At 57.7% G+C, this 25,080-nt stretch overlaps 2 protein-coding genes across 10 annotated transcripts in view; both read left to right on the forward strand.

Annotated features, from left to right (window-relative positions):
* The first annotated feature begins 1,181 nt into the window (after positions 1–1,181).
* On the forward strand, positions 1,182–12,745 carry CATIP (ciliogenesis associated TTC17 interacting protein). 6 transcript variants are annotated; one of them, XM_084642964.1, is made up of 10 exons: positions 1,182–1,202; positions 1,727–1,879; positions 5,996–6,196; positions 7,152–7,207; positions 8,057–8,143; positions 8,850–9,017; positions 10,009–10,133; positions 11,142–11,218; positions 11,928–12,016; positions 12,486–12,745. In XM_084642964.1, the coding sequence occupies exons 2-10, from the start codon at positions 1,798–1,800 to the stop codon at positions 12,696–12,698; spliced, it is 1,098 nt and encodes a 365-aa protein (XP_084499090.1). In that variant the 5' UTR covers positions 1,182–1,202; positions 1,727–1,797; the 3' UTR covers positions 12,699–12,745. The 6 variants fall into 6 exon arrangements, with proteins under 6 accessions (XP_084499090.1, XP_084499088.1, XP_084499089.1 ...); XM_084642962.1 differs by lacking the exon at positions 1,182–1,202 and adding an exon at positions 1,208–1,332; XM_084642963.1 differs by lacking the exon at positions 1,182–1,202 and adding an exon at positions 1,208–1,272.
* A 1,901-nt stretch (positions 12,746–14,646) lies between these two features.
* SLC11A1 (solute carrier family 11 member 1) overlaps positions 14,647–25,080 on the forward strand; it is a 34,026-nt gene continuing 23,592 nt past the window's right edge. For 2 of the 4 annotated variants that reach the window (XR_014713502.1, XM_084642651.1), the window contains exon 1: positions 22,421–22,547. Coding sequence is in view for 3 of the 4 variants with exons in the window: in XM_084642651.1 (XP_084498777.1) it covers positions 22,529–22,547 (19 nt within the window). In the remaining variant the exon portion in view is untranslated. Of the gene's footprint in view, positions 14,853–18,348; positions 18,364–19,372; positions 19,597–22,420; positions 22,548–25,080 lie in introns of those variants that run through there. The other 2 variants (XM_084642652.1, XM_084642653.1) reach the window with 2 other exon arrangements.

The raw sequence follows: 25,080 nt of genomic DNA on the forward strand, positions 1-25,080 counted from the left end.
GAGGTTCCTAGGGGCCCGGCAAGGTGGAAGGTTGCCCCCCTCCCCGTCATGGAGAGCCCAGGTCCCATCCCTGGGGAGCTGAACTGGAGCTCGTGGCAGGGAGGGTGCAATAGCAGGGCGCCGGGGAATGCAGTGGGATTGCTGAGCAAGCACAAGGGGGCTCCGAACCCGAGGGACAAGGGAGGGAATGGCCAGGTGGTCTCCTACGATCGAGTAGCCCCTGGCTACTGGGGTGAGAGCTGGGCTGTCCCTGGGGCTAGCCACCCGCTCTGCCAGACGTAGCACCCGGATAGCAGGGGCTGAGCCTTGCTGAGCTACCTCAGTCTGTGAGTATCTGGGCCTGCCTGGTTTTCTTCTGAACAGCAGGGGCAGTCAGAGCTTCGTGGGTGTCTACGGGACAGAACTCCCACACTAAAAGCACAGGAGGCCCCTGCCAGCTGAGCTGAAAGAGAATCTCCCTTATCTACCAGCAATAGGGGGCATATGACACACAATTGACCAGTTCTGATACCCACTAGCACAGAGTAGGGAACACACCATGCACATGTCACACCCATTAGTTTATGGAAAGCGATCCCAGTCACTAACAGAGGACTGTGTCATGCACAAGCCAGGCCGGAGGTTGCAGGTGGGCTGGGAATCCGGCCAGATCCCCCCTGTGAACAGAAGAGGGGGGCTCCGTAAGCCATGGGAGCCCAGCGAAAACCAGGAGGCTGCGGAGGGGTGTTTTGTGCCTGTCTGACCTGGGTGACTCCCCTGAGGTGAGATGCCTGAGGGAGGGGGCAGCTGCTGCTGCTGGGGGCGGGGGTGGGGGGCCCGATCAACGGTGCACACCCTGCCCCACTGCACACCCCAGAGGGTCCCCAGCGAGGCACAGAGGGGGGCTGCCGGGGGAGCTGTGAATCCATCCCAGGGCTCTCTGCAGCGCCCCTCGCCGCAGCCTCAGCCCCTCTCCAGCTGCCCCCTGCCTTAGGCTCTGGGCCAGCCCCGCTCGCAGCCCCCAGGGGTGGGGCAGCCCATGCCCAGCCCCCCTGCCCTGCGAACCGCACCTCTCCCCACTACGGGGTCCCCTCCAAACCCCACCCCGCGAACACGAGTGGGGGGCCGCCTCCCCCACGGGACCTGACCCAGTCCTGGCTGTCCTGTCCCTTTAAGAGGCGGGGCGGGCCCGGTTGCTGCGGAGACCGTTGGATACATTGCAGGCGAGGGCCGCGTGTGGGTGGGAGAGGTTCCCCAAGCCACGTGGAGTTCCCCCTGGCCAGGGATTTCGGGGTCACTCCGGGCTCTGCGTGCGGTCTTTGGGGGGGGCTCCTTGCGAGCCCTGAATGGAGGGTTAGGGGCGCTCCCCTGGGGTGGGGCTGGGGGAAGGGCCCGATCTGGGGCTTGCATGAAAAAGGGGGTCCCCTGGGGTCATGCGCATGGGGCGGGGGGGTGCTCCCTCGGGGGGCTGGGTGGTTGGGAGGAGGGTTCCATCTGGGGCTTGCATGGAGGGCTCAGGGGGTGGAGGCCTGGGTGGGGGTGTTCCCCCTCAGGGGTGTGCACAGAGGGTGGGGGGTGCTCCATTGGGGGGGCTGGATAGTTGTGGGGCGGGCTCTATCTGGGGCTTGCATGGAGGGCTCAGGGGATGGAGGCCTGGATGGGGGTCCCTCCCCGGTGCCGTGCGCAGAGGGGTAGGGGTGATTCCCCTGCGGCCATGCACAGGGGTCTCACTGGTTCTCCCGTGCAGGGCCTCCAGCCGTGGGGGTTTTGAGCTGACTCCTCTGACTTTGAAAGCGTCGCCTGGCTCTTCGCCAAGGGATGGGTGATGCCGACTCGCCAGCGCGGGTGCAGAGGGTCCTAGCAGCCAGCGAGGGGGCCTCTGAATTCCTCTCGCTCATCGGTGGGTGCTGCTCGGGTCGCCGTTATCCGGCAGGGTGAGGGGTTCGCTGCTCAGCCGCGGTCGCCCCCCGTGATGGAGGGGAGCCTGTGAACACGTTTCCAGCCGCTCACCTGGCCCCCTGTGGCCCCGTGCAGAGCCATGTATGCTGCTGGCTGGGTGCGGAAGGTAATATCGTTTGCTGGACCAGCTGCTCTTGGTGAAAGAGACGCGCTTTCGAGCACCACGGCGCTCGTCCTCGGGGCTGGGTATGTGGACGTGTGACTTTGCCGGCAGAGCCGTGTCTGGCCGTGAACATCTGACGGCAGAACCTGCCTGCTCTCAGGCCCCGGCCTGTTTACTGGCACCCGTGTCAGTGATTCTGGGGTGGCGTGGGAGTCTGGCGCATGTGTGTGTGTGAGACCGTGTCGTTCTCTAGTGGCTGGGCCCAGGGGCTGGAGCAGCCTCTGATTTACAGCTAACGCAGCTACTCCATGGCACAAAGGATAGCGGCCTGTCTGTGGTGCGCACCGTCCCAGGCTGCACCAGGGTGTCACCGTCTGACAAGCAAAACTATCCCTGCGTTTCTTTTAAAGATCATTAGGTGACGCACTGAAGAGTCAGTCTCCTATCTGGCCTCCCATCCGTAAGGGGTCTTTATTGGGCTCCCCAGCCTGCCTTTACTCCCCCCCCCACCCCGCCCCAGTCCCCGCTGCTCCTCTCGCTGTGCTCTGCAGAATAATAACAGTACTTTGTACTTACGTGGGAGGATCGCAGAGCCCTTCCCAGCAATAATTAACCCTCAACAGCCCTATGAGTGAGGGGTTTGGAAGGCAGGAGACTTGGATTCTGTTCCCAGCCCCACAGACTCACTGGCTGATCTTGGGCAAATCACACCCCCCTGCTGTGCCTCGGTTTCCCCCATCTGTGAAATGGGAGTAATGAGGCTTCTCCCTGGCACCCAGGGATTGTGAGGAGGGTTGGTCACAAAATGTTTTTTCCCCCTCCCTATGGAAAATATCTGTCAAGTTTTTGGTGAAAAATTGGAATCCGAGCTGCTGCTGCAGTGTCTCTTGGGTATTGTAGTTCCGATGCGTCCCGCTCCTATTCTCCTCTATTGTCTGGACTCTCTGGTCAAACTACATCTCCCATGATGCACCATGGTCTCCCCTCTCAGGGAGGGGGTGCATCAAGGAGAATAGGAGCGTGAGTCTCCCAAACTACAACTCCCAGGAGGCACCTCAGGAAAGGAACTATTTCAGTTTTCAGGAATTCAGTTTTTTGATAAAGAATCAAAAGGTGGAAGGCAGGCACTTTCCGTGAAAAGCTGAATTTTCAGTTTCCATGAAAAATTTTCAACTTGCCCTAGTTGTGAAACTCAGCTATTTCCAGTTTGCTGTGTAAACTCAGATGATTATTATTTTATTACTATTCTGTTAGGGGAATGCTGCCATCTAATTTTATGGTGGGGTAAACTGAGGCAGAGAGAGAGGTCAGGTGGCAAGACAGTGATAGAACTAAGAACAGATCCCAGGACTCCTAGTTCTCTCAGCCCCCTCTCTCGCCTCAACATCACACTCCCCGGCAAGAGTCAGAAACAGAACCCAGGAGTTGTGACTCCCGACCCCTCCTCCAGTTGCCGCAGGTGCTGGAGTTGATCACATTGTCAGCATCCCACGGTGTATTCTTCTGGTTTCACTTCTGCCTGAGATGCTGCTGTGGCTGATACCCCATCTCTTGAGGTTGCTGTGGTTTTGATTACAATGGCGCATTTGTTGTGGCTTTCGCTAAATGCCAACTTCCCTCCGGTTGCAGCGAGGGATGCCCACTCGCACCTGTGTGTTTTGTAGATGTCAAAGATAGGGGAAGGCTGGGTTGGGACCATCCCCAGGGGTCAAGGCAGGGTTGTCCTTCACAGAAATCTGTGTTAGCAAATGTTTCTTGCTAGCCTACCTGTCCCTTTGCTCTGCCCCATCCCAATCGATTTACAATCACCGTGAAGATAATAAGGTGATAAGTAATAGCATGGATTTGTCAAGAACAAATCGCATCAAACCAACCTGATAGCTTTCATTGACAAGGTAACAAGCCTTGTGGATGGGGGGGGGGAAGCAGTACACATGGTATATCTCGACTTTAGTAAGGCTGACCTTCTCATAAACAAACTAGGGAAATACAACCTAGATGGAGCTACTTTAAGGTAGGTGCATAACTGGTTGGAAAACTGTTCCCAGAGAGTAGTTATCAGTGGTTCACAGTCAAGCTGGAAGGGCATAATGAGTGGGGTCCCGCAGGGATCAGTTCTGGGTCCAATTCTGTTCAACATCTTCATAAATGATTTAGCTAATGGCACAGAGAGTACACTTGGATAGTTTGCGGACCATACCAAGCAGGGCGGGGTTGCAAGTGCTTTGGAGGGTAGGATTAAAATTCAAAATGATCTGGACAAACTGGAGAAATGGTCTGAAGTCAATAGGATGATATTCAATAAGGAAAAATGCAAAGTCCTCCACTCAGGAAGGGACAAGGAGTTGCACGCATACAAAATGGGAAATGACTGCCTAGGGGATCTGGGCGTCCTGGTGGATCACAAGCTAAACATGAGTCAACAGTGTCAAACTGCTGCAAAAAAGGCAAACATCCTTCTGGGCTGTATTAGCAGGAGTGTTGTAAGCAAGACACGAGCACTAATTCTTCCGCTCTCCTCCACGCTGAGACCTCACTTTGCTGGAGCCTTGTGTCCAGTTCTGGGCGCCACATTCAGGAAAGATGTGGACAAACTGGAGAAAGTCCAGAGAAGAAGAAGGACAAAATGATTAAAGATCTAGAACAGTGGGCTCCAAACTGGGGTGCACGAGATGATCCCGGGGGGTGCATGGCAGCAGGAGCACCGACGGACGGCACTCCGCCGTTTTTCTCCCTTCGGCGGCAGCTCTGCACGTCCACGGCTGGGGTTCCCCTCCGGCGGCCCGCCTGCGGTAAGTCTCCATTCTTCACCCCGAGGATGCGTGAGCCAAAAAGTTTGGAGACCACGGGTCTAGAAAACATGAGCTATGAAGGAAGATTGAAAACATTGGGTTTGTTTAGTCTGGAGAAGAGAAGACTGAGAGGGGACAGAAGAGTTTTCAAGTACATAAAAGGTTGTTAGAATGAGAGAGAAAACTTGTTCTCCTTAACCTCTGAGGACAGGACAAGAAGCAATGGGCTTAAATTGCAGCCAGGGAGGTTTCGGTTGAAGGAAAAACTTCCCAACTGTCAGGGGAGTGCAGCACTGGACCAAATTGCCCAGGGAGGTTGTGGAATCTCTGTCGTTGGAGGATTTTAAGAACAGGTTAGACACACACCTGTCAGGGATAGTCCTGCCATGAGTGCCGTGGACTGGACTAGACCTCTTGAGGTCCCGTCCAGTCCAGTCCTACATTTCTATGATTCTGTGATCATTCTGACTGCGGTACTGCCTTCTCCTTGGAGTATGTCAGAGAATCCATCTCACCCCTTGGCATTTACATCCTTGAGATATTTGCCATCCCTTCCCCACAACCCCTTGACCAAGTGAGACACAGCTTGTTAAATCTCTCCCCCTGGCTTGATCCCTCCAGCCCGCTGATCAGCCCCTCTCACTCTTTTCTGAACTCCCTTTCATGTGTTTACTGAGGAACCCACAACAAACACACTGTTGTCAATGTGGGTGCACGGGAAAGACTTCCGTCTCCATGGCGTGCTTAGGAGATGGGTGGTCTTGTGACTAACAGACAGGACTGAGAATCAGGACTCCTGGGTTCTCTTCCTGGCTCTTGCAAGGAGCAGGGTCTAGTGGTCAGAGCAGGCACTGGGATTCAGACCCTCTGCTCTACCGCAGCCTTCCTGTGTGACTTTAGGGCAAGTCCCTGCCTCCTGCTGTGCCTCAGTTTCCCCATGTGTTACATAGCACCGTAACACCGACCCTGCCTTGTGGGTCTCTGAGGCTTTACTAATGGATGTTTGAGACCCTTGGTCAGGCAGAAGGAGGGAGGAGTAGGGTTGACTTTTTGGCGGGGGGGGGGCATCTAGCCATACTGGGGGCTTTGGGAGGAATGGATGGAGCCCCTGGAGGTCTGGGTGTGGCAGTGACCTGGGCTGTCGTCGTGTCCTGTCTCCCAGGCGCGGAGGAGTTGAGCCCCTGTCTCTTCGCGGAGTCGCTGGTCATGGTCTCGGAGAGCAGCCAGCCGCTTGGGCAGTTCTCAGTTTCGGTGCAGCCGGCCTGCTACGAGGAGCAGGGCGGGCAGGAACAGGACTGCTTTCTGGTCCGCGCCGCCAGCCAGAGCACCGTCAACGAAGTGCCTTGCGGCTCCTCCATCACGGGTAGGCCTAGGAGGCGCCGCTGAGCCAGTGTCTGCAAGGGGGAGCGGGCTGGGGCAGACACCCGCTTATGAGATGCCAGATGGGCCCCGATTTCTCTCCCTTCCTCCCCAGCCCCTCTTGCTCTGGTGAGTCCCCCATCCCAATCCTCTCAGCCCCACGTGCCGAGACGAGATGCAAGTGCTGCCCAGCCTTGGCCCATTGGTGCCTGCGATCTGGCTCCGGCAAGAGGCAGGAGTGGCCGTAAGCGCCCGCGGGGGGCAGGCCTGACCCTCGCCAGCTGGCCCACACCTCCTTCCAGCGCTGCGGCCTGGGGCCCTGCACCCGCAGCCGGTGCCCTGCAGATCACCAGGCGACGGGCGTCGCTCACGAGCGAGATGAGGTCTTGCACCTGCCAGCACTCCCAGCCCCTGCCCGCCTGTGGCCAGGGGGATGGGGGACCCCGCCCTTGCCCCCTCCAGCATGGCGCATGCAACCATTAGGACATCCCAGGAAACTCCCTCCATTGGCCGCCAAGAAGGAACAAGGATTTTCCCACTGTCCCCAGAAGTGAAAATGGGCCGGTCCGTGGCATGGAGATCCGGACACGCGGTTCTGGGCCTGAATGTAATTGGCTCCCACCAGTGCTGCTGAAGGTGCCGAGAGGCAACGACGCAAACAGGTCCACCGCCAGCTGGAGCACGTGGACAAATAGTCCCACCCTGGTGGTCCTGTTGTTCTAGCAGGGACAGCTCTCCGCTGGGATCCGCCCTGGGGCACCCATGGGCAGGGGCTGGGCAGTGGCAGGCAGACAGGGTGCCGGGACTCCCTGAAATACTGGGCAAGCCCTGGGCTCCCGGTACATTTCCAAGGCGCCTGCAGTCAAGGCCAGAGGGACCAGGCCAGGCCAGCAGGAGGGATGGCGGGGAACTCTGGCCATGATCTGGGCTGAGCGTAGTTTTTGTTTCCTCTCCATCAGCTTATATATCAAAGCGGCTGGAAACCCTGGAGCAGCATCAGCATGAATATGTGAAGGTAACTGCCTGGTCGCCGTCAGAGGGCAAGATAAACCCGCTGTTATCTGGCTCCTTCGCAGCCTTGCCTTCCCTGAGGTAGATCTCCGGAGAGGTCCCTGGCCCCCTCAGCTGTCCTCTCTGGGCTGGAAGCACTGTCTTGGGACTTACCCAGCGAGTCGGGGTTCAGCTGGAATTAGAACCTGGATCCTGCCTGCTCCTCGCCCCGGTGCTCCAACCACCGGCGGGGGGGTGTTTCTCTCTCCCACTTCTTTATGGGGTAGGTGGCTCCGTGCCCCTCCAGGAGTCACTGGGCCCTGCGGCAAGCGTCCTGACTCAGGGCAGAATCGCAGCGTTCACAGTGGTTCCTGCGCTGCGGATGATTGGCAGGAGAGACAGCTGGGCCGCTGCTGTTCTGGGTCAGATCGCCGGTCCATCCTGCCCCCAGACACCCTGGATTTGGCCATTGCCCCAGCTTCTCTGCCAGCACCCCTCCTGGATCAAACCATTGGTCTCCATGGCCTGGCACCATGCCTTGGGCAATGGCCAATACCTGTGTCTTCAGGTGGAACCTGCCATGATGCACCGGGCCAGTCATACAGTGCTGCCCATGGAAACATCCTTCCTGATCCCTGCAGCACTGAAGCATGAGGGTTGGTTCCCTTCTCGCTGGGTGTCTGAGTGGGGAACAAGCAGGTGAGCCACTCTGGATCCAGGCTTTATTGAAACAATGAGATGAGACCCCAGGAGGCCGGAGTGTCCCCAGGGGGGATATGCCCCCAACACCCCTGGCCATAGCAGCCTACACCCTGCCAGGTCCTGCACCCCTGCCCTGCATGCCTCGCTTTGCTGTATTTGCTCCCTCTTGCAGTTCAGAGCCCACCCCCTGGACAGAAAGACCCACGTAGTGAAGCGCGGAGGCAGGCTGGTCGTCACGAAAATCATTGAGGAAGGAGAGGTGAGGGGTGGGATTGTGTCTGCAGGGATTTGAAAGCCTGGCTGGCCCCCTGCAGCGCGCTGGGGTGGGGAGCTCCTTATAGGGCTTCCCTCCCCATCCCACACACCCGTTTGTCCTGAAAAATGCTCTCAGCCCTGCTAAGCCTGTTCCACGGGCTGCGGCTGTCCCGTGGCCAAACAGCAGGGGGCGCCGTCGCCTGCGCCCGTCTCTGGCTCCCACTGCTGGTGCTGGTGGAGATGGGGGGCAGAGGTGGGGGGCAGGTCGGCTGCACTAACAGGGCAGCCTCAGGGTCTTGCGGGGGGTGCTCTGAGTCAGCAGTCGGGGGCGGGTTCATGGCCCCCAGCCTCGGAGTGTGGGTGGCAAGTCTCACTAGGGGCGCAGGTTTCTGTGGGGAGAAATAGGGGGCAAACCCCAAAGCACAGGGCCCCGATCATCCTAGCGCTCCCTGCCTGGGGTTCCTTAGCAGGAGGGGGCCCCACCTCCCAGCAGCAGCTCAGCGTGTGTCACGAGCAGGGCCAGCCTGGGGTCTCGGGAGCTGAGCCACCCCCCCCACCCCCGGGGCCCTGTGGTTGCTAGTGAATTTCTTCCTCCCTCTTGTTCTGGGGGTGCAGGCCGGTTGCAGAGCCAGCCTGGGATGCTGGGTCCTGGGGATCCCACGTGCCAGGCTGGGTCCCCATCAGTCCCCTTCCCCCCCATCTCTCTGCAGCATGAGGCCCAGACCCAGAGCTTCTCCTACAATTGCGCCTCCCTGCATGGCCTCGTCTTGGAAGCTGCCAACTTGCTGGTGCTGCGGGTGCTGGCCAAGCGCAGGGCCGTGCCCCAGGATACCTTCCTGGCCTTCGACACCGAGGCCCACGTCTGCACCTCCGCCTACGTGAGTGCTGCTGAAGCTGCCCTCCGCCCGGGCACGGCTGCACCCGAAAGCGTCTGCCCCAGGCGGGCGGTCGCCCCACCCTGAGGGCAGGGACTAGGGGATCCTGTACCCTGATGGGGAAGGGGCTCCTAGACAGTGGGGTGCAGGGTGGATGGGAGGGTTTAGGGAGATCCACTGGGGAGGGGGCCTGGGTGTGGGAGGAGAATTGGGGGTCGTGGTGGGTAATCAGCAGAAGACAAGCTCCCAGTATGACCCTGTGGCCTAAAGGGCTAACGCGATCCTGGGCCGTAGAAACGGGAGTCCTGAGGAGCAGAGACGTTCTCTCACCTCTGGACTGGGCTCTGGTGCGGCCGCTGCTGGAATCCTGTGTCCAGCTCTGGTGGCCACCGTTCAGGCAGGCTGGGGATAAATTGGAGAGGGGGCAGAGAAGACCCACAAGAAGGATGAAAGGGTTAGAGAACCTGCCTTGTGGTGACGGACTGAAGGAGCCCCAGCCGTTTAGCTTAAGGAAGAGAAGGTTAAGGGGTGACATGAGCGCAGTCTGTAAGTATGTACGTGGGGAACCCGTATTTTATAATGGGCACTTCGGGCTGGCAGAGCCAGGTCAAGACGATCCAATGGCAGGAAGTTGACGCCAGATACGTTCAGACTGGCAATGAGGCCTCCGTTTGTAGCGGTGAGAGGAATTCACACTGGAGCAATTTCCCAGCCATCGTGGTGGATAATCCGTCACTGACAATTTCTGAATCAAGAGGGGCCTGCCCAGGAATAAAGATTTGGCCGCTTTTGGAGGGGCACTTTCTGCGTCCCCCGCAGCCAGAGGAGCTGGTCTTGGAATCTATGAATCTGTGACCTCCCTCCATGCCCTCCCCCATATCTCCTGGCCTGTAGCAGCTGAGGGGTGGGGCGGCTGGGGGGGCCACTATCCAGCCTGAAGGCTAAAAGGCCTTGTCCTGCTCCCTGCTTCTCTCACCCTTCTCTCCCTCTGCAGACTGCCATGGGCTTCCAGAAGCAGCTGGTGGGCATGACGGAGGTGGAGGTGTTTGGGATTGAGAGGGCCGTGTACCCGGACGAGGGCATCCCCATGACCTGGCAGTTCTACTTCCTCTCCGACGGGTAGGAGAACCCAGCGGCCCGTCACCCGCCCGAGCCCTGCTCGGCTCTCGCGCTCCCGGGGCCGCTCCTTAGCTCTCGCTCTGTGCGGGCAGTACCTGGCCCGTCCGCCTCTGCCCTCCCTGGGGCCTGGGAACAGCCTGCCTGTGTCCCTCGAATGCTGGGCCACCCTGGCACCTCCTTCCCAGGGGCTCAGCGGGGGGAGCCTTGCTCCAGGGGTTTCCAGAGGTTGGGATTGCTTCCTGCCACTTATCTCCCAGGGCAACGGGGTCAGATTTAGTCTATGGGGGCGGGTGGGGGGCTCCAGATCCTGTCCTCCAGCTCCTGAGCCAGTCACCCGCTTTGTTTCTAAAAGGACATTGGTTATTAAACATCCCTGGATCCACACTAGGGGCAGTGCAGTTCCCTGGGCCTCTCGCCCCACTCCCGCTGCCAGCTCCCCTGCAGCCTTTCCGGGCCTGTGCAGATGACAGCGGGAATCAAAGCCGGGGCCTTGTCACCCCACAGCAGGAGGGGAAGCTCCGTTCGCTATGGGGCTGCCAGCTGCCATCGGCCGTGGGAGCCTGCCCAGTAGAGGGCAGCGCAAGCCCATCCCTCCCTTGCCTGCTCTGATGGCCCAGGAAGGGTCACGCCAGGAGAGCGCCCCTGCCCTGCTGCCGAGCTGGAGGGCACCCCGTGCTGTGCAAGGCATCCTGGCGCTTCCTCCCCGTCCGTCGGCACGGAGGGCTGACAGCGGCACAGCGGGGAGCCAGCCACACTCGGCCCCTTGGCCGGGGAGGCGACCCCCCGGCAGAGAAACGTCTGGCCGCACAACCCCGGCTGCCCCCGGAGCGGTGGTGCCCGCCCGCGTCCAGGCACGTACGAGGGAATAACGAATCCACGGCACCCGTCTCTGCACCAGGCGCGGGGGCTCCCAGGTCCCCGCGGCGGGTGGCCCCACAGCCAGGCCTGGGGAGGTGGAAGGTAACAGTGTAGGGCCAGGTCCTTCACCCGCTCCTCTCCATCACCCAGACATTTGGCCCGTCGTGTCCAGGTTGGGTCCCCGGCCACCATGCTGCTCCAGCAGCTGCCCATTCTCATCGATGGAGGTAAGGAGCCTAGAGGGGGTCCGGAGGTGGGGGTAGCGTCGTGGGCTGGGGAAGGGGGTCTGATGGTATGAAGGGTACCCGGGTCTGTGCCGGAGCTCTCTGAAACGAGACTCCTTCTGATCTGGTTCCAGGAGCGGCTAGTCCCTCCCCAGGCTGCGGACGCGCTGTCAGAGTGGGCGTGCAGGGGGTCACGGAGGGTTGGACACAGGCGTGTCCCCACGGTGTTGGGAATTGCAGACGGTCACCCTCTTCTGCCGCCGCTGACCCAGGCACCAGTGGAACGGCCTAGTGGCAGCACTAAGAGAGCTGGCCAGCATGCGTCCCCGCTGCCCTCTGTGGCGTTGAATTGGAACCACCCTGCTGTGTGTCAGAGGCCCCATACTGCTGACAGCTAATGGGGACTCCTTGAGCTCACGTCTTGGAGCAGGAGGCTCTGGGGCCCAGACCCTCAAAGGTAGATAGGCTGCTTACGCCCACTGATTTCAATGGAGATCTGGGCCTGAGCTCTCTTCCTGCTGCTACCGTGAGAGGGCGCGGGATGTGCGGAATAACGGTGAAGCTGGGGTGGCCCATGGGATTGGTACAACGGACAGAGCCGGGTTAGCCCCTCCGGGTGCTGTTGGGCACAAGAGACATGCTGGGCTCCCGCCCTAAACCCGTTTTCTGAATCCCGTGTCATGAGACCTGCTCGCTCTCCCCACTCTCCCAGATGAAGCAGAGCCCCGGCCTGTCTTCGAGAAGAAGTCCCTGGACTGGGAGGAAGATGTGCAGCTTTATTCCCAGTTCCTGGACAGGAAGGTGAGTTGGGGGAGCGCGGGGCTGTTCTGAGGTCGGACCAGCCGCCCCCAGGCTGCAGCTCCCGGCATGTGGGGGGAGGCCGAGGGGATGTCACTGGTCCAGCCTGCAATGGAGATGTTTGAACGGCGGGACCTGAGAGCGCTGCAGCATGGGAGAGGGAAGAGCGGGGGACAGTGGGGGGAAGCAGGGGTCAAAGCAGAACCAGGCTGGGTGAGGGCGCCGCGGAGGGTTTGCCCCAGCACCGGGAGCTTTGGAGGGGCGGCCGGAGGCTGGATTGCACGTCTCGTCTCCCGGCCCTACCGTCGGCTCACTGTGTGGGCGGCTGCCTGCCAGTTCTGGAGCCGGGCGCAGGACGCCAGGCCTGCCTGAGCGCCGGTCTGCCTGGAGATTGTGGCTTCCCGCCCCCCGCGCGTTACCCCGAAGCCGCCGGCGCGAGGCTGATGGAGGCGGGGCCTCTTTCCCCTTGCAGGAGGAGCTGCAGGCCGGCCACGCCTCCTACGCCCGGCGCCACCCGGAGCTGCGCACCCTGCTGGCCGACTTCCTGCAGCTCCTGCTGCTGCGCAAGCCCGACGACGTCCTCGCCTTCGCCGCCGAGTTCTTCGCCCCGTTCGCCACCCAGCGCCCGCCGGGCAGCGCCTTCCAGGCCTCTGACAAGCCCAGCCCCTTCCGCGGCCGCGTGTGAAGGGCCGGCTGCCTCTGGGCATTAAACCGGCGGGTAGCAGCTTCCAAGCATTGAGCTCTGTTCATTAAACCCGGGGCGGAAAAGGAGTCAGGGTGGGGCTGGGGGCGTCACTGCCAGTGGGGCTGGGGAGTCCTCCGGTCGATTACGTGGGGGGGCGTAACCCCCAGACCCTCTGGCCTTGGACCACGGTGTCACGAGGCTGGTTCTGGCGGGACCCAACGGAGAGTGCCAAGTCAGGACAAATTGATTCAAGCAGGGCAGTCACAGCCCAGGGCTGGGGTTTCTGTGCCCACCAAGGCAAACCCAACCAGCCAGACAGAGAGGACTTTGCTTTTACCCCCCTGGCTAACCACAAGTCACACAAGCAATTCCCTCAGACACCCCAGTTTCCCAGTATCCCCACCAGTGCCACTCTGTATGGGGACAGATGGTTATGAAAACCAATACCCCAGTAAAAGAACACAGGTTCCCTCGATCCCAAAGGTCCAAGCCCCAGACCCAGGTCAATGTACAAGTCAGATCTTACCCACAAATCACGCTGTTGCCAATCCTTTAGCATCTAAAATCTAAAGGCTTATTCATAAAAGGAAAAGATACAGACGAGAGCTAGAATTGGTGAAATGGAATCAGTGACATCCAGTGATGGCCAAGTCCTTGGTTCAGGCTTGCAGCAGTGGTGGAATAAACGGCAGGTTCAAATCAAGTCTCTGGAGAACATCCCCAGCTGGGATGGGTCCTTCAGTCCTTGGTTCAAAGCTTCAGTGTAGCCAAGTCCCTCCAGAGGTCAGAAGCAGGACTGAAGACAAGATGGAGGATCTGCAGCAGCTTTGTATAGTCTCTTGCCGTGTGGTCTCTTTCTGTGTCCCAAGGACAAGCTCCCCATCCCATGGCCTGGAAACACCTCAGAGTCCTGTCCCTAGGCAGGTCCCTGCACACCTGGCTGAGTCCCCAGGCATGTCTACCTTCTCTCAGTGGGTCAGTTGTGTCACTGATGGTCCTTAATGGGCCACCCAGCAGGCTAGGCAGAGCTGACACCAGCTTGTCTGGGGTGTCCCCCAGAAGCAGAGCATAAGTTTGAAATACAGACAGTACAGAGCCAATATTCATAACTTCAACTACAAAAATGATACACACACACAGACAGCATCACCCTAACCAGCAAACCATAACCTCCTCTTAGACACCTCATTTGACCCCCTTTATACAAGATTTGGTGCCACTACAGAACCTTGGTTGCAACAATGATCTATACGGTCCCAGTTCAAGTCAGTAACGTGACACACGGTCTGCCACGTTCGGACTAAGCTGCTGTGATGGGGAGAACTTGCAACAGCGCTGCTACACCCCGGCCCTTGGCTAATGGGAGCCCGTTGGGCGTATCCACACCCAGCACTGCCTCTGGTCATTGAAGCACCGGTGCACGCGGGTAGCCGTCCGCCAGGCCCCCAAAGCAGGGGTTGGTGGGTGCAGTGCTCCCCAGCGGGGCCGCGCCCCAGGCTGGTTACAGAGGTGAGCTGGATACATGAGGGGAGTTTGGTAACATGTAAAAGAACAGATGAAATTAAACGCCCGGTATTCATCCATTGGAACGAGACAGGCCCTGAGATCAGCAGGCTGGCCTGTCCCCTCGCCCCTGGCTTTATGACACATGGCCAGGCTGGGCGGGAAACCACAGGTCAGCAGTGCTGTGCAATTTTAGGCAGGGGCAGCTGGGTCCTTTCTCTTGGCTGGCCACCAGCCTGCAGGAGTCAGGTGGAGATGGGAGCCAGAGGTCTCTGACTCCAGCTGCGTGGGCGGGTTCAGAGCCTGGTGTTGACTCAGCCCAGAAAGATCAGGAAATTGACCTTTCCTCTTGTAATGCAGGGACAGCTGATGCCTTTGACAAGAGCTTGGGCTGCCCAAACTTCTGCCCCTGCAGGGTTTTGCAGGACACAGAATTGCAGGTGCAGAAGTCTACCCAGGCCTGGCCCCTTTTGGTCCTCAATCCCCCTCCCCCTTCCCAGGGTCTGAGACAGGATGAGGATAAGGGGGCTGCGGGCCTGTAAGTGTTCCCCCTTCCCCTACCCGCACCGTCACCACCACCTGAGGAAGGCCAAGAGCCCATCTCATAATACCCGTCCCTTCCAGCCCAGCTCTCAAGCCACTGGAACAAAGGTAAGTTGTATTCTCCCCATGGAATGGGGGGAAACTGAGGCACAGAGCGATTCTGACCTGTCCTGCGTCACCCTGCAAGTCTGTGGCAGAGGGTGCAATAGAAGCCAGGCATCCTGACTCCCAGCCCAGACCCTGAATCACATCCCTCCCCCACAGAGCTAGAAACAGACCCCTGGAGCTGAGAGTCCCGCCTCCTCTGCTCTAACCTCTAGACCGTGCTGCTGTTGCAATGCCAGTGGGGCTCTCATGGGCTGGAGCAGAGGACAGACCTCCTATCTGTGTACAGGGAGGACAGAGCAATGGGCTGGGTCCAGCCCACTGTCCCTGTTTGGCCTTGGCTTTCCATGCCTGGAGGGTGATTCACCAGTGCCGGACAGGAACCCAGCCAGCTCCCCCGGGGCGAGCAGCTCCTGGTTACTACAAAATGTTGCAATCACAGACTTCCCCACAGAGCTCACGCAGCTGGGGGGAGGCTGGGCTGGTGATTCCCAGCAGAAGACACCCCCCCTGCCCTGTACAAGCTTGCTCAGGGCGCCTTTACAACACCCCAGCAGGATTAACGCAGCCCTGGTGTCCCTGATCCCTGCAAACCCTGGGGCTGTGGGAGATGCTGCCGGGTGGGGTGCGTGGAGGGGCGCTGCACCAGAAGCAGCCGCTGGAGCTGGCGGCTGCAGGGGGACAAGCATGCTCAGGAGCAGCTCGGCCTCTCCACACTGGCACTGGGCAGCCAGCCTGGGGGGCGCCCCTTTGGAGGGGTGTAGCACTGCACTCAGCAGGAAGGTGCCCCCTCCCCCCCTCCCCACAGCTGTGACCCTGCATGGAGGCAGCCCCCCCCACCCCCCCCAGCAGATCCTGAATGATCCCTCCTGCAGGCTGTGTAGTGGAGGGGGGGGAGAAATTCAGCACATTTCTCCTCCCCACACCTCCCGTTCCCCTCCCATCTCTGCAGCCCCCAAGCTCTCAAGCCGTTCAAGGCTGGGTGGGAGGGGGGTGTTTTTGGCTGAGGCCTGGCGCCGGGATTCCCTGCCCCAGCCCCGGCACAGGGCGATGGGTGAGGTGAGTCGGTGTGTGTGTCATACCCTCCATAAGCCCCCACGTCCCGCGAGTCAGCCAGAGGCAGCAGGTCACCGGGGCTGAAATCCTGCCTTGTTCTGACGAGGGTGCAATCCAGGGAAGGGTTGGGGGGAGGGGGGCACAGAGCCAGTGATTAGCAGCTCAGAGTCCTGACAAGGGGGACACAGTTAGGCAGGAAACTGGCCCTCGCCCCCATGTCATGCTGCCTCTTTCACTGCTGGGGGCAGGAGCGGGGGAACAGATGGGGGGCCCAGGCGGCTAGATCCAGTGAGTAATAGCAACAGCGGCTGTAAAGACCTGATCCGGAAGGGTGCCAAGTGCCCACCGGTGTCGGCACGTCTCAGGGCCAGGGCCAGGCCCCGGGTGAGGCCCCATAGCCGCTGACGGACTCTGCAGCGCCTTTCCTGACTGCTCACCCAGGCCAGGATACAGGGAGACACTTCGGCCTGGTCTGCACTACGAAGTTAGGGCGACGTAAGGCAGCCGACGTCACCCTCACCCTGTCAGTGTCTACACTGCAACGTCGCGCCTGCCAGCGTAAGTCACCCGCGACATCGACTTCAAAACTCCACCCCCGTGAGAGGCGCTGTGCTTAGGTCAATGTGGTTCGGGCGATGCGGTGTCGGTAGACACCGTGACTTACATCGCCTGTTGGTTGTCAGCCCAGTGTGGGGCTCACAGCTGGGGCGCCCCCACCCCCTGACAGCCTGAGCTGTCAGCCTGGTGCAGGGCTCACAGCTGATGACCCTGCCACGTGCCTCAGTTTCCCCACCTGTAGATCAGGGATAATCGCAATGCCCCACTTCAGTGGGTGGACACGCTCCTGGTGAGGACACGCCCTGCCAGCAGAAAGCAGAGTGTGCATGCGAACCCCTGCTTTAATGACAACATTGGCTGTACGTCGACTTAAGTTGACTCAGTTCAAGGCTTTACCGGTGAAGTGGGCAGTGCAGGCCGGGGAAGTAGAGCGCCTGAGGGCATCACAGGGTCGGGCTGAACCCAGCTGCTCCGGGAAAGGCTCCCCTTTCCAGTCATCACAGCTGCAGTCTGTCACCGCTCCAAGGCTCTGCACCGGCTGCTTGCACCTGCGGCTCAGCCCTCGGCGGCTCCTGCTCCTCAGCCTGTGTGGCGCGCTCCGAACGCCACCCCGGTCCCGGTGTCCTGCCGCTCCGCTCGCTGCAGCTTTCCCCCGTGCATCTGCTAGGCCTGAAACCCGCCGCCCCCAACCCAGTCCAGCCTCGGTCATGGCCTTGAAAGCCCTTCTTGAGCCTTGTGTCTTTCAGCACCTTCACATTTCTTCTGCTCGAGCAATCCTGACTGGCCAAACCCCCAACGCTGCCTCGCCCCCGTCACCGCCCGTCCCCACCCTGCCCTGCACCGGTGCAGCCCCTCCCTTCCGTCCTTTGGAGCTGGTCCTTGCCGGTTTGGGTTAGTCGGCAAAGCCTTGTGCACCCAGCCCAGGTGCCGTGTCTCGCGAAACGTGCGAGTTCCGTCACCAGACACCCCGGTGGGCCCCACAAAGCAGGGGACCCCGCCGGGGCCAGAGCCTCCCCTTCCGTTCCACTGCAATAATTCTGCGTCTTCACGCCGCAAATAGAGTGACCGGCACCGCACCTCCCTTTGCATCAAAGGCAGTGACCGCAGAAAGGCCCCGAGGCAGCTCTGAGAATAGGAGCTGGAGTGAGGGACTTGGCAAAAATTGCGATCGAGTCGGTACAAGCCTATGGTCCAACATGCAGGGGCAGGCTGTGGTCCCGAGCACTTACCCCAAATGTGGGGAGATCTTTAATACTGCAATCAACGGGGAAGTGAGCAGGGTCAGGTGGGAAATTTGACGCCGGGCCAGACCTCTGCCCTCCTGGACGGGGCTGCCCAGGGGTATCCCTGTGCAGGACTGGGGCCTCGTCCGTGCTGTTGGATCGAAGCGCTTGCCCTGATGTGTCTATGTCGTGCTTGTATTTCAGAATGAAAAAATGAGCAGAAGCCCTGCTCCCTGCCTGCTGTCACAGGTGACACTGAGAGGCCCCTTGTGCTTTGTTTGTCAGCAGCATCTACAATCGCCCACCATGGGGCAGCACCCCACTGGGCTGGGCGTTTTCAGGGCAGAAATCTTTCTCCGTAAACTCAGGCCTGGTCTATGTTTCAAATGTAAAAGCGGCAAAGACGCTTCTAGACTAACAGAGGTAGTGGAGCATGAGCTTTCGCGGGTGACTACACACGTCGCTGGATGCATGGAGTGGAAATTCCCAGAGGCAGGTATAAATATGCAGGAAAGAATCAGGCTCGGGATAACGAAGTTAGTGCGATATTGCCACTCCTAATATCTGATCTGTGTCCATTTATCCTCTTAGGTAGGGACTGTCCAGTTTGGCCGATGTACATGGCAGAGGGGCGTTGCTGGCACATGATGGCGTAGATCACATTGGTGGACGTGCAGGTGAATGAGCCGGTGACGGTGTGGCTGATCTGGTTAGGTCCTGGGATGGTGTCGCAGGTGTAGATATGTGGGCAGAGTTGGCATCGAGGTTTGTTGCATGGATTGGTTCCTGGGTTAGAGTTACTATGGTGCAGTGTGTTGTTGCTGGTGAGAATATGCTTCAGGTTGGCGGGTTGTCGTAGGCGAGGACTGGCCTGCCTCCCAAGGCCTGTGAAAGTGAGGGATCATTGTCCAGGATAGGTTGTAGATCACTGATGATGATGCGTTGGAGAGGTTTTAGCTGAGGTCTGTACGTGAGGGCCAGTGGAGTTCTGTTGGTTTCTTTCTTGGGCTTGTCTCACAGCAGGAGGCTTCTGGGTACACGTCTGGCTCTGTTGATCTGTTTCCTGTTCAAATGTAGGTTGACATAAACACAAGACCCAGGGGTGTTCAAAATCCACCCCCATTGCATGACGCAGCTCTGCTGACCTAACCCCAGGCATGCAGACAACTGGGTCGATGGCAGAATGCGCCTGTCAACCTCACTGCTGTCGCTCAGGGAGGTGCAGGCTGTGTCTACACTATGGGGTTATGCCGGCCTAGCCACGGCACTGTAGCTGTGCCATTGTAGTGTAGACGTGGCCTCATTTCAAAGCAGAAATCTTGATGTTTCTGAAGCGCCTGCAGCTTCCGCTGAAGGAGAGAATTTGTGGTGTGGAGTTCATAAGCTCACATTCAAGCAGTTTGCGAACTGGTCAAGTCTAAAAGCCCTGGGGGTTTCTTCCCCTTTTATATATTTATTTTGTGTGTATGTGGGGGAGGGCGAAAGTAAGCTACAAACATGTTCATGTAACATTACTGTTATGCATTAAACCAGACATAAATCAGGACATTAAAGACACATAAAGGACACATAACCTTAACTCTGCCCCCAGTCACATCTGCTTTACAAGACTGTACAGTCCTTGCTAAGGAAATCACACGCTATTTCTCAGATAATATAATTCTTTTTTTCCCCTTATAACTCTAGGGCAGAAACCTGTGATCGTGTGATTAAGGACTATTTGGTGATGTGTATGCACAAGGGGAGCAGAGTTCAGGTGATGTCTTCAACCTTTGCTGTCTCATCTCGTGATTTTTGGCACATTTAGAGCTGTAATTGAAACAGATGAAAATGGTCGTGTGTGTGTTTCTGTCTCCCTGCTGCCCCGGATGAGCCCTGTTCAGTGTGTGTCTTTTTCATAATGGAAATTGGTAAGTAGCATACGAACATATTCCTGTATGATCTGGAAAAGGGGGTTAACAGGTGACTGACGGGTTGGATCACAGAGACCCCCTTGGGACTGCCACCTGATGCGCTGAGATTACCTCTGAGCCTGTTTTCTCTGCCAGTTTGGGACTTCAGAACTCTGCCTTGGTGAGCCAGACATCCCAGCCTGCTGCAAACACAGACCCAGGTCTGAACCACGTCTGGGGGCTGCAGACTTAACTGAAAACAGTTTAAGAAGTGCTCCTGTCACTAGCACCCAGATACCCAGTTCCTAATGGGATCCAAACCCCAAATAAATCTGTTTTACTCTGTATAAAGCTTATACAGGGTAAACTCATAAATTGCTCACCCTGTATAACACTGATAGAGAGATATACACAGCTGTTTGATCCCCCAGGAATTAATTACTCACTCTCGGTTAATTAATAAGCAAAAGTGATTTTATTAAATGTAAAAAGTAGGATTTAAGTGGTTCCAAGTAATAACAGACAAAACAAAGTAAATTACCAAGCAACACACAAGTCTAAGCCTAATACAGTAGGAAACTAAATGCAGGTAAATCTCACCCTCAGTGATGTTCCAATAAGCTTTTTTCACAGACTAGACTCCTTTCTAGTCTGGGCCCAATTCTTTCCCCTGGTACAGTCCTTGTTCCAGCTCAGGTGGTAGCTAGGGGATTTCTCATGATGGCCTCCCCCTTTGTTCTGTTCCACCCACTTATATGGCTTTGGCACAAGGCAGGAATCTTTTGTCTCTCTGGGTCCCCACCCCTCCTTCTAAATGGAAAAGCACCAGGTTTAAGATGGATTCCAGTACCAGGTGACATGGTCACATGTCCTGTGGGACCCCCAGCCTTCATTCTTCCTGGCCTGACTCACAGGAAGGCTTGCAGGTAAACAGAGCCATTTACAGCCAATCGTCCTAGTTGATGGGAGCCATCAAGATTCTAAACCACCATTAATGGCCCACACTTTGCATAACTACAGTAGGACCTCAGAGTTATATTTTATATGCCTAGTTTCAGATACAAGAATGATACATTCATATAGATAGGATGACCACACTCAGTAGATGACAAGCTTTGTAATGATACCTCACAAGAGACCTTTTGCATGAAGCATATTCCAGTTACATTAGGTTCACACTCATTAGCATATTTTCATGAAATCATATGGAGTGCAAGGTCACAGTGACAAAGTTTGCAGATGATACAAAATTACTCAAGACAAGTTCAAAGCTGACTGAGACAAGTTACAAAGGGAAAACTAGGTGACTGGGCAAGAAAACGGCAGATGAAATTCTCTGTTGATAAATGCAAAGTAATGCACATTGGAAAGCATAATCCCAACTCTGCATATAAAATGATGGGTAATAAATTAGCTGTTCCCACTCAAGACAGAGATCTTGGAGTCATCGTGGCTAGATCTGTGAACACATCTGCTCAATGTGCAGTCAAAACAGCGAACAGGATGTTGGGAATCATTAGCAAATGGATAGAGAATAAAATAGAAAATATCATAATGCCACTCTCTAAATCCCTGGTACGCCCACACCTTGAATTCTGAATGCTGCATGCAGTTCTGGTCACCCCATCTCAAAAAAGATATACATCCAAACTGGGAAAGGTGCAGAGAAGGGCAACCAAAATGATTAGGGGGATGGAACAGCTGCTGTATGAGGAGCAATTAAAGTCTGGGACATTCAGCTTGGAAAAGAGATGACTAAGAGGGGATATGAGAGCTGTCTATACAATCATGACTGATATGGAGAAAGTAAATAAGGAAGTGTCACTTAATCCTTCTCATAACACAAGAACTAGGGGCCAGCAGATGAAATTAATAGGCAGCAGGTTTCAAAGGAACAAAAGGAAGTATTTCTTCACACAGCGCACAATCAACCTGTGGAACTCCTTGCCAGAGGACATTGTGGTGTGGAGTTCATAAGCTCACATACAGGACATTGTGAAGGCCAAGACCATAACAAGTATCAGGGGGTAGCCGTGTTAATCTCTATCCACAAAAACAACAAGGAGTCTGGTGGCACCTTAAAGACTAACAGATTGATCTGAGCATAAGCTTTTGTGGGTAAAAACCCCACTTCTTCAGGGGCATCTGAAGAAGTGGGGTTTTTACCCATGAAGGCTTGTGCTCAGATAAATCAGTTTGTCTTTAGGACCATAACAAGGTTCAAAAAAGAAGGAGATAAGTTCATGGAGGACAGGTCCATCAGTGGCTATTAGCCAAGATGGGCAGGGATGGTGTCCTGAGCCTCTGTTTGCCAGAAGCTGGGAATGGTGGCAGGGGATGGATCACTGGATGATTCCCGGTTCTGTTCACTCCCTCTGGGGCACCTGGCCCTGGCCACTGTCGGCAGACAGGACACTGGGCTGGACGGACCTTGGGTCTGACCCAGTCTGGCGGCTCGCCTGTGTGTGTATCTAATGCCGATGAAGGGCCCTGGGTTCAAGTCCTGACGTCTCCCACCCTCTTTCTCCACAGGCCAGCTGAGCTGCCCTCCTGCCGCCCCCTCCCCCCGGCTCAACCCCGAGCCTTAGGACCCATCCCGGCACCTGACCGGCTGGGGCGGCTGAGGCCCCCCCCCCGCGACTCACTGCCCGGGGGCCACTCGTCGGTAGCAAGGGCCAGTCCCCGCCGCGTTTGAGCCGGGGGCGGGGGGGGATGATCCCAAACCCGCCCCCAGGGAAAGGGAGGCACTTGCGGACTTCCCGATGCTGATGCGTCCCTGAGCTCAGCGCTGGCGGGGGGGGGGGGGGGGGGTGAGAGGTACAAAGCTCGTCTCCCTCCCAGCCTGGGGCACTTCCTCCTCGGCTCCTCCGGCCGGCCAGGGGCGCCGAGCTGCCGGGCGGGCGGCGGGGGGCTGCTTTCCCCGGATCGGGACCGTTGGACCCCAGCCCACATGGCGCCCCCGGAGCCAGGTGAGCGCCCCCTCCCGTCGGTTCTTCCTGCCGGACAGCTCCGGGCTCCCCCCCCCGCCCCCCATTCCCCGGGCCCCATCTGCCCCCCGGCCCGCTGGGGTCCCTTTCCCCCCAGCTCTCCAGGCTGGGCGCTGCGCTCCCCGGCTGCTTCCCCGTCTCCCCACAGCCCCCGGCAGACCAGAGCCAGCACAGCCGGGACTCCGGGGCTTCAGAGCCGGAGGGGAAATCCCCTGCAGCCCATCCCCTCGGGGCCAGGGCAGGGGCCTTCCCTGCAGTCTGGGCCCCGGGGTTTGGGGGCCGGACTCCCACCCATGGGCCCTGTCTGGGAAGAGGCTCTCCGCCTCCCCTGGCCCGGAGCATCACCCCCCAACCCCCCGCTAGGAGCCCCTGGCAGCCAGGAAACGTGGTGTCCAAGGGGGATGGGGCTCAGGGACCAGCCATGGGGCAAACAGGATCGGACATGGGGGTGAAGGGAAGCCCTGCCAAGGGCTCCCTTTGCTGGCATGACCCACTGGCTGCCAACCGGCCTGGGGGCCCCGGCGCGCTGCTCTCGGTTCCCCTTCGATCCCTCCTCCCCGTTCGGTGCCAGCTGCAGGGACAGGGATGCAGACAGTGTGGGCAGGGCATGCCACCAACCTCTCTCTTCAGTTCCCCTTCCAAGGGAAACACCAGTGAACTTTCTTCCCCTCTGCTGAGCAGCTGTTCGCACCCATCCCCTCCCTAGATCTTCACCTCAGCCTCTCTCCAGCTGCCCTCCAGGCCCTGCTTCCCACCCCCTCGCCTCCTTTGCCCCCTCCTCCTTCCTTTGACCCTCTGTTAACTGGGGCCTGGACCAAACCCCGCTGGAGTCTCTACGAGACTTTCCAGGATCCAAGCCTGATCCCCCACCAGCAACACCCCACCCAAAACTAGTACAAAACCTGAAGGAAATCAAACAAGCCCAACTGCTGGCTGCTCTAATATGCCATTTGCTGCCCACCGCTCTGATCAGTCCCTTCCCCGCTCCTACCCCCCGGGACAGACTGTCTATTTAGACTGTTAGCTCTTTGGGGCAGAGACTGGCTGTCACGCTGCATCTGTGCAGCACCCAATGCCACAGGGCCCTATTCTGGGTACTCATCGAGTGCCTTAAAGGATTAATGGGCTGATTAAAACATGCACAGATGAATTCTCAGACACAGGATTGCAAGCGTTGCCAGACTGTTGCCAGACTGTCCCACGTCCCACTAGCCCGGTATCCTGTCTCGGGCAGCGGCTGGCCCTGGCTGCTCCAGAGGAAAGCGTTAGAAGCCTGCAATAGCCGATGTTGGATAATAGGAAGAGACCAGGTCAGGACCTGGAGAGGGCAGTTTAATAACCCTCCCAGAGCTTTTCTTAGCATGATCACTCTGGATCTTCTTGTTAGCCACACATATATCCAGCCCCTTTACAAAATCTTGCTAAGTTCTTGACCTCAATTGCTTCTTGTGGCAATGAGTTCCGCAGTCTAATTCCCTTTGTTGGACAGAGTTGTTTCCTCTGACCGGTTTTGAACTTTTTTCAGAGTAACAGCCGTGTTAGTCTGTATTCGCAAAAAGAAAAGGAGGACTTGTGGCACCTTAGAGACTAACCAACTTATCTGAGCATAAGCTTTCGTGAGCTACATCCGATGAAGTGAGCTGTAGCTCACGAAAGCTTATGCTCAAATAAAATAGTTTTGAACTTGACACCTTTTGAAATACCAGACGCTGTCCTGGTATCCCCAAAGCGCTGAGTGGCACTTTCAATCTTGGTGGGGGCTGCCAGATAACCACCACTTCCTGGCAACAGGCCCAGTCCGATGGTGGGGAGAAGGGGATCCCGCTCCCATGGGAATGCAGCAGGGGAAAAGCCAGAACTTTGCAGATCCTTGTAAAGAAAATTCTACTCAGCCCATCTGTATATGTGTAATGGCAGCCAAATCACTTAACAGTGTGAGCCCCCGTTCCCCATCTGTGAAATGGGAGTAATGGTCCTTCCTTTGTCTTATCTCTTACTGTGAGCTCTTCAGCTGGGACTGTCTCTTGCCATGTGCATGTACAGCGCCTAGCATGGTGGGCTGTGATCCTGGCTGGGACCTCTTAATGCTATGGGAATATAAACAATAACAATTCCCCAAGTCCTATGCGGGCCGGCTGGGCCCTTCCTCTGGGATTAATGGATTCGGTCCTTTTAAAGCCGATTTTAACAAACTCCGTGTAGCCCCGAGAATCTCTCTGCTCCATTAAAGAGAAACCCAGAGCCAGGCAGCTCCTCCCCCTTCTGCACTATCGGGGTCCCCATAGGGCTGCCAGTCAGAGGAAGGGTGGGAGAAGGGCTAGCTGGGTGGGGAGGGGGGTGAAAGGGAGGAATACACAAGAGGAGCTGGGGGTGGGTTCTCAGCCCTATTCGTTCCCTGCCAGCCCCTGGGATAGGTGTCCCTGGTCTGGAGAGGTGGCAGGGAGTAACCCTGCTCCAAACCAGGTGCACATACGGGGACTAACTGTAAAAGGCATAAGAACATAAGAACGGCCAG

The sequence above is a fragment of the Lepidochelys olivacea genome (assembly GCF_965140295.1).
Source record: "Lepidochelys olivacea isolate rLepOli2 genome assembly, chromosome: 11".
NCBI lineage: Eukaryota > Metazoa > Chordata > Testudines > Cheloniidae > Lepidochelys > Lepidochelys olivacea.

Coding starts and splice junctions, on each gene's coding strand:
- CATIP (XM_084642964.1), top strand. CDS start 1,798: ATGGGTGATGCCGACTCGCCAGCGCGGGTGCAGAGGGTCCTAGCAGCC. Junction 1,880..5,995: donor TGAATTCCTCTCGCTCATCG/GTGGGTGCTGCT, acceptor CCTGTCTCCCAG/GCGCGGAGGAGTTGAGCCCC. Junction 11,219..11,927: donor GCCCATTCTCATCGATGGAG/GTAAGGAGCCTA, acceptor CCACTCTCCCAG/ATGAAGCAGAGCCCCGGCCT.